Consider the following 8443-nt stretch of genomic DNA (forward strand, 5'->3'; position numbering starts at 1 on the left):
GCAGGACAGGCAGGGTTTTGAAAGCCCCTTCCCGCAGCATGAACACTTTGCGCTCAGATCCGCCCGCAGCGGTGTCCTGCCGCGCCGCAGCAGAGACAGTTGGGCATAAACAGTTTGCATAAGGCTTCCTCAGCCGGTTGCAAGCCGGGTGCCAATTTTCTTCTTTAAAAAGAAAAACAAAACAAAACAAAAACCCTAGATGGGAAACAAACATTTAATCAGGCACAAGATATAAATGAAACATCACAAGGCAAGTGTTGCTAAAATGCTTAAGCAGGAAGCCTATGATTTTCCATGGATGTTTTACAGGTGAGTCATGGCATTCGCTGCATGCTCTTACTCATTACTGAAGATCCCAGTCCAGTGGCATGTACTGTGTATGGAATGGGAGTATTTAATTGGACAGATTCGTTAAGTGAAAGTAAGGAAAAGCACCTTTTCCAGGGCTGTGGCAGAGCAACTGTGAGCTGATGGCTGACGGTGTGGAAATCTTTATGCTGTCATTTGTCCTTTTACTGAATTCTTGTGGCAACCAGCATTACACTGAAAGCTGTCACTTTTCATAACACGCGGTGCTCTGCATCCGTCATGCAGCTCTTTCCAGTTCAAGTGAAAACAAACACCCTTTCAAAGGGGGTTTCCTCTCCCCCCTTCCTGCCCCTGGAATGGGAAGTGGGGTCTGTGTGCCAGCAGCATTTCTCAAATCCTACTGAAGCCAAGGTCTCTGGACCCAAATCTGGCCTCAGGTGAGGAAAGGACCCTCCGTGCCTGGCTCAAACACAACTGCAGTCAGTGACCAAATGTGAGGGGGGCTGGAGCATACCAGGAGCTGGGAGCAATTATTATATTAATCTTACCGTTGTATTTGTTTACTTTTCTCAGCTCCTGGGATCTCACTTGGGAATTTGTTAGCCAGCCCCTCCTGGCCAGGTTCAGGCAGAGCCTTGCCCTCACCCTGGGGACGGCTACCCCAAGCCCTGGCACCACCACAGTCACCAGTCACTGGGAGACCTCCTACTGAGCACGTCCTCCTCCCCTGCCTCCCCCCGGGACAGTGATAGGTGGTGTGCAAAAAGCAAAAGGACTTGATGAACACAAACAATAATCTCGACCTGTCTCAAGGTGCTGACTGAGCCCTGCTCTTTTTACCTCTTTCCAAATCCACTTTGCAATCCTTCAACTGAGGGAACCGCAGTAAATGTTCGTGTATTTGTTTAGCAGTTAGCTGCGCTGTGTTACATGTAGCCAAAGAATCCAGGAAAGCAGCCAAAGACATAAATTAGGCCAACTTGTGGCAAGCCTAGCCGATAATATGATAATAGCACTTACTTACCTACCCCTCAGGAGAGCTGTGTAGGTTAGTTAATGTTTATACAACCCTTTGAAAAGGATGTTCAGGAGATGTAAGTGATACTACATCAATTTTACAGTCATATTTGTTTACTTTTCTAGAGTAAATGTAGTCTATGCCGTTAATATAGATCATCTCAGACACAATTTTACCAGGTCCCTGTAGGAAGCTAACTTGTCTGAGCGTTTCTCATTCTCTAAAAATTTTCCAAGACTGCTTACCCGATGAAATCCAGAGACTGGATTCATAAGAGCTTTGTAATGAGTGCTTAACAAGCAGTGGTCCACATCTGTTCTGAATAATTGGTATAGAAAACCTGTATAGACCTTTGGTGGTAGAAATGTTTTCTTTCAAGGGTGTTTCTTGAGGAGTGGGAGTGGGGAAGCTGTCAGGCTATGAAGGCTTAGTCTGTTTGTGTGTAATATAGCTTAACTGCCACTATGACACTGCAGCCAAAAGCTGAATAAACCCCAAATAAAGGATTTATTGGATGCTGAATGCAGACGACCTTTGGACATAAGAAAAATGACGAGAAGAAGCCATAATAATTGGCTCACAAAGCTGACTGTGTATAACTGGATTGGTGATGAAGACATTATGCACCTCAGATGGTTTGGCCTGCCCACATCCAAGGCATTGGACTTTTCTTTTTTAAGTTAAACAGTTCTGGTTCATTAGTTACAGCCTTAACCTACTGTTACATTTATTAATAAAGAGGTGGAGAGCCCCTAATCAAACACTCCTGCAGCAGGATGTTACATTGCAGATGGTTTCACACCAAACCCCATGGCAATTTTATTTTTCTTTGACACTTTAACTGTGGATTTTTAAATCAACAAGCCTTCCAGAGAAACTCGAACAAAAACCACAGAGCCTCAGCTGCAAGGCAGTTTGCCAGCATCATTTCAACCAAGGATTATTTTTTTTTCCCCCTCGCCTTTACACTCATCAGTGACAACCTTCTCAAGCTTAAGCGGTGCTTAGATTCAACCCTGATTTAGGCAGCAGTTTGCAAATGTGGGGAGATACAGGGTAGGAATGGAGCAGTGGGAAAAGGGATTAGAGGTCATTGGTGGCAGGACATGCCTCTACCAGCTCTTGCACCCCCAACACCCGATCTGCAGCACAGTGAGATGGGTGCAGCAATGCTGTCCCCTCCAGCCACCTCCTGGCCTCCTGCCAGCACGCTGCCTTGGCTGCCCCAGTGTCAGTGGCAGCCCATCTTTCTTGTGCTTTTCTCCCCTTCCCCAGGACTACCTGGATCCCACTGGAGGCCTTGGGGCAGGGCTGGCGTGGCCATGACCATTGCTCTTGAAGCCTCAGCCCTGCTCTGGGTTCCTCAGAGTGGGAGGGTGAGGTGGAGTCATCTCTCCTGTCTGCTGCCTGCTCTGCTCTGCAACTCTTGGCAGGGATTTTCCTAAGTGCAGGGAATCCCTGAGGGTTTTTTGATTTGTTTTACTGTTACAGACACACTGAGCTCCGTAGAGGGGAGAGCTGAACAGCAGTGCCATGCTCTCCCTCAGCCCCTCCAGGGCTCAGTGGCACATGGTCTTGGCAGGGGCAGCATCCCCGAAAAGTGTGTCTCAGGACACGTCTACTTCCAGTGGGATGGGATGCAGCCACCTTGGGAGCTGGCTTCAGCCCCGTGCTCTCTGTCTTGCAGGTCTGGGTGGCACGGCAGGAGCAAGCAGCCCCTGTGAAAAGGCCTGCAACCCCCGGATGGGCAACCTGGCACATGGGCGGGCGCTGCGGACGGAGACAGCCTGTGGGCGCCATGCTGCCGAGCCCTTCTGCACCTACGCTGAGGACGCCCAGCACCGCTGTAAGCGCCTCGTCTGCGGCCGATGCAGCAGGTCCCCCGCGGGGCTGGCCCGCCCCGACTCGCGGACGGAGACAGCCTGTGGGCGCCATGCTGCCGAGCCCTTCTGCACCTACGCTGAGGACGCCCAGCACCGCTGTAAGCGCCTCGTCTGCGGCCGATGCAGCAGGTCCCACGCGGGGCTGGCCCACCCCGCCTCTGCCATGGCCGACTCTCCCTTCCGCCTGCCCCGCACGTGGTGGCAGTCAGCCCAGGATGCTCCCCACGAGACCATCCGCCTGGACCTGGAAGCCACCTTCTACTTCACTCACCTGATTTTGGTCTTCAAGTCGCCTCGGCCAGCTGCCATGGTGCTGGAGCGCTCCCAGGATTTTGGAGAGACATGGAAGCCTTACAAATACTTTGCTGCTAACTGCTCGGCCACCTTTGGGCTGCAGGATGATGTGAGGCAGAGAGGAGCCATTTGCACTTCCAGATATTCGAGTCCATTCCCCTGCACTGGAGGAGAGGTAGGTCTGCTGGTGTCAGGAAGAGAAAGCCCTCGCTCCAGCCTCCTTCTTCCTCTGCATTCTCTGCTCTGGCGTTTATGCTTCTTAATTTTACTGCACCAGAATCCCTTGTCATTGCATTTATTTCCCGGGGCAAATTAACACAGTTCATTCCTAGATGACATAGGCATCGCTTTGCACCTTGCTTTGCTGAGCTCATAATCCCTCTGTTTTCTGAAAAACTCTTTTCTCCTCACCCGACAAAACCCCCTGCACAATTGCAAATAAGGTAGATGCTGCCGATTCCTCGGGAAGGCCAAAGGCAATGTTGCTTTTGACAGTCTTCTCCCGTCCTTGCTGTCATGTGGCTTTGGGGTGATGCATATCGGTCTGTCTTTGACCAAAATGCAACTGTGTTAAAATTAATGGTCACCAGATTCTCTTTAAATAGTGACTGACCACACTGAAGTACCATTCCCATAAGCCGCATTATCCAAGTAATTAAGAAACCTTATACCTCATCTTTTTTGCTCTGTACACACTTATTGTCATGTGAAATAAGCATGAAAAAAATGAAGAAAACCTATGCTGGCGGAAAGAAAAAATAGATGTGAAAAATGGTTGTGAAAAAGATTCGTTTCAGTATCAGAAACAACAGATAATAAATTATGTACTTGAAAGTGCTACAAGTAATACTCTTCCCTTTGGTGTGCGATCCTGTTCCGTGGTGCTGGAGAATCCCCCCCGCCGGGAGCCACGGCTGTGGGGCTGCCTTCCAGGGTCCCCACTTGTGGGGAGTCATCCCCAGTGACGGGTTCTGAACTTTAAAGGCTGCTCCCTCTAGTGGCCCAATATGAAGAGCTCGTGTGGAAGTTTAATCAAAATTTCCCTCAGACAAAATGCAGTGAAAAGAGCAAATCTGATTAGTGAATCAGGGGTCAGTTACGTCATTGTAGTTTCTGCTAAGAACTGGTTTTGAGGGGAAAGCCCAGTCCTTGGAGACCAGCATTCGCATCTAAGAAAAATCACTTGTTCAATCATTTGGGGTCACCAGCCATGCTCTGGCTGGGAAGCCACCCTGCATCCGGGAGCTGTTTGTCAACCAAAGCGCATCTCTTAGCTGTATTCGGGAGGCAGCCAATATCCTGCTCTAGGAGAAGCTGCTCTGTGCCCTTGTCAGCTCAGAAACAAGTATCTCCAGTCCTGCCAGACAGACCCAGGATGGTTATTTCATCAGTGCAGCAATAAGTTTGAATCAGATGACTGGCAAGAGAAAGTGCCATCTTCCTCTCCTCTGCCTCCCTTTGCTCACGACCCCAAAAAGCTGCCTGAACTTCCTTTCACAGTGAAACATATAAAGGGGGCTTACAAGAAAGATGGAGAAAATCTTGTCACCAGGGCCTGTTCTGACAGGACAAGGGGCAATGGTTTTACACTGAAATTGATTTAGGTTGGATATAAGGATGACCCTTTCTATGATGAGGGTGGCGAGACACTGGAACAGCCATGGATGCCCTATCCCTGGAACCATTCAAGGTCAGGTTGGATGGCACTTTGAGCAACCTGTTCTAGTGGGAGATGCCCCTGCCTGTGGCAGGGGCGTTGGACTAGGTGAGCTTTGAAGGTCTCTCCCAACAGAAATCATTCTGTGGTTCTGAATCAGGGCTAACTACAGAGTGGGACCTACAAAAGAAAGAATGGATGTACCCCACTGGGAATTTTCCAGGCCGCCAGCACTCTGCCAGCCTCTGGTGTCCTACTACCTCAGTCATAAGGCTATGCCAGCCTTTGATAAAGAGCTGAGACTGAAACTGTAGCTCTCAGGCCAGCCCGTGAGATGCCTGGGGTACTCTGGCTTGTGTGCTCCCTTTTCAGGGATCCAGGGATCGTTCTCAGGGAGAGAAACCCATTTGTCTCGTTCATGCTGGCAGAGTTGCCAGCACCCCTGTGCGGTTTTCACTGCGGTCACCCCAGAGAGGAACCTGCATGCCACAATGGGGGTTGTGCCTGGCAAGAACCTGTGTAAACCCTGGCCTTGGGCTGGCTCCTCTACAGGCTGGTGCAGAGCGTGGAGACAGTAGGATCAAGGTCTTGTGCATAGAAACCAATGCCTATCTCAAGAAGAAAAGGAATTTGGTGGTGTTTGATGCATCTGCAGTAGCATGCTGCAAGAACAGGCTATTTACCAAGCTTGCTCCTGCAGAATCTCTTCTTTTGGCATCGCTTTAGTCTGTGTTATTGCAAATGAGCTATAAAAGTCAAAATCATTTAGTTGTTCCAGGTTTTAAACAAGTGTTGAGTCCAAAGGGCTGGAGCTTGTAAGATTTTATTTGTATGGCACACTTCAGTTCCCTGCGCTTAAACACCACTTTTTACCTGCAAAGTAATAACAGCAGCTCTCTGGTGACCAGATGGCAAGCTTGCATGCTTGGCAAATATCACATTTAATTTATTACAGCGTGCTACATTCCAGCAATTACTTGTAACTGCCAATAGCAACATGTATCTCACCCAAAGAAACACCAGAATTCTGTGTTCTGTTAGCAGTTATGTTGTGCTTTACTCCCACTTCTGGTAGCACCTAATTTCAGACATATGGAAATGGTAATTTCACTTTAACAGTGGTTTCAAAGATGTAGTCATCTGAAATGCCCAGTTCTGAAAGGAATTTAATTGCAACTCAGTTGCCGCTGTTTTCTTTAAAGCACAAACATGAATTCTGTGAGTGCTACTGGATTTCTAGTTAAACGCTTTAGAGAGTTTTAGCTGCGATGTAACGTCTGTGACCTGTGATCCAGACTGTGTATCACGCTGTCTGCATACCGCTTTAAACATTTCAATGCCACTTGCGCGTTTCTAGACACAGACTCAGGGCTTGCAGGGTTTTGCGTGATGGTGGGGTCTCTGCACGCTTCTAGCAGCCCGGTCACTGCCACCCGTCCCCCTGAATTTGCAAAGCTAAGGGGAGGCCTCAAGAGATGACGGATCACCCCAAAGAGCCCTGGTGCTCGGCACAGCCCTGTGGCTAGCTGGACGGGTGGTTTCTGTCTGTAGCCCTCTGCAAAGAGCAGGCAGTGCTGATCCGCCTGCATTTCTGCTGATCATTATGTGCCTGCAAGCCCTGTTTCAAGGCAGCAGCATGCAGAAGCTCAGGGGCTTACGGCCTCTTTTTAATAAATCACCCATGTTAATTTGGAGCAAAGGTGTACCTGCTTCAGTCCTTATTGAAAAGAATGATCAGGCTTTTTGCATTTCTCCTGCCCTCATCATCATGAGTCATTCCTTAGATGGCTGGTTCAACTCTTAGGACAAAAATCCTCCCTCATCACAACTTACCACGATGTTGACCTTGAGGAGATTTATGACAGCACATAAAACAAATTGCTAGGTCTCTGGGTTCATTTCAAAGATCCAGAGCTCAGAGCTGGTGGAGAAATAAGAGCTGCTGAAATGGCTCTGGGAGATGCCTTTTGTCTTCCGTCATAGAGCGGCTCTGGGCTTCCCTTTGCATGGTGGGACCGGGGTGGTGGAAAGTACTGGGTGAGAGATCTCTGCTCAGAGGGTGGCATTGTGTTGTGGTCACCGAAGCTGGGTGCCACCATGGTGGTGGCAGCCAGAAGAGTTAATATCACATGCCATGTGTGACCCTTGGCAGGTTTACTGATGGGTAAAATCACCTCAACAGGGATTTGGCAGGTCTCTGCTCTTCTTTGCTGCCTGTCCTGTACCTGTGATGCTGCAAAACCACTGGGCATGGCTGCCCTCTGCTTTGGATGCATCTGAGTCCTCCGCCCTGAAGAAGTCATGACCTGGAGAATCAACAGCTCACTGGTGGGATTGGAAAGAAAAGGACAGATCTGGGCAAAACTGTAGAGGAAAGAGGTTGAAGGCTGCATGGCACAGTACTGATGTAAGGAATGCTGCACTGATACGCTGGGTTTGGTCTTAAAGGCTTTCTCAATGGAAGTGAACATGAGTTCTTACATCAGCACGCACTCAGAGACTTTGCCGAGCTGAGCCTCATGCCAGAGAAACCTGACAAAGTCTGGCCATGTGCAAAGAAGAACCACCCTTTCAGACGCCAGAAAAGCAATGATTTCTCCACAGGGAGCCAGGAGCCAAACAAAATAACCGAGCATCTCCTCAGTAGGGAACAGAGGAGAATAGGCGGATGGGGAGTGCCTGCCTCCTGCCACGGCATCCCTAGGCACTCGCTGCATCCCATTCAGAAATCCACCCACAGGCTGGCACAGCTTTCAGAAGCTCTTACTGTTCAACAGCTAGATGGGGCCCATCCAGGAGGGTGATGGAGAAGTGGGAAGGAGGAGGAAACCTCAGTCCAAGCAAGTCGTGTTTCCAGCAAGCTTCAAGCATCTACCAATTTGAGAGGTTGGATTTGCAACCTGTGAATGGGACAAGAAACTCCTTCCCTGGCAGAGAATAATTTTGGATCAGTGGGATGCAGAGGGGTCACTAAAGAATTTTGTCATGTTTAATGTAGTGAATTGATTGTTTCATAGCAGCAGTTTGTCTCACATAGGCAGAAACCTCTAAATGCTTGCCTTATGTCATCAGTGTTTTAAGAGAAAGGCTAAGGCCAAGTTCTAGCCTGGATCATACAAACGTGCTACAAATCCAGAGTATTTCCATTGTTTTCCAGGGTGTAACCCATCATCCCCATTATTGCAAGGGAAATCAGAACTGGATTCACCAGCCAAACATAATCTGATCTAAGTAAACAAGATGCAGAAATGAACTCTTTCTGTTTCATGCTCAGACAGGAAT

At 48.8% G+C, this 8443-nt stretch overlaps 1 protein-coding gene across 1 annotated transcript in view; it reads left to right on the forward strand.

Annotated features, from left to right (window-relative positions):
• Positions 1-3014: 3014 nt before the first annotated feature.
• NTN4 (netrin 4) overlaps positions 3015-8443 on the forward strand; it is a gene marked incomplete at its 5' end in the record, with an annotated part of 42268 nt that continues 36839 nt past the window's right edge. The window contains 2 exons of the mRNA XM_010145326.1: positions 3015-3204; positions 3340-3679. Of these exons, the coding sequence (XP_010143628.1) occupies positions 3015-3204; positions 3340-3679 (530 nt within the window). The remainder of the gene's footprint in view (positions 3205-3339; positions 3680-8443) is intronic.

This window comes from Buceros rhinoceros, unplaced genomic scaffold (assembly GCF_000710305.1).
Source record: "Buceros rhinoceros silvestris isolate BGI_N320 unplaced genomic scaffold, ASM71030v1 scaffold9341, whole genome shotgun sequence".
In the NCBI taxonomy this organism is placed as follows: Eukaryota; Metazoa; Chordata; class Aves; order Bucerotiformes; family Bucerotidae; genus Buceros; species Buceros rhinoceros.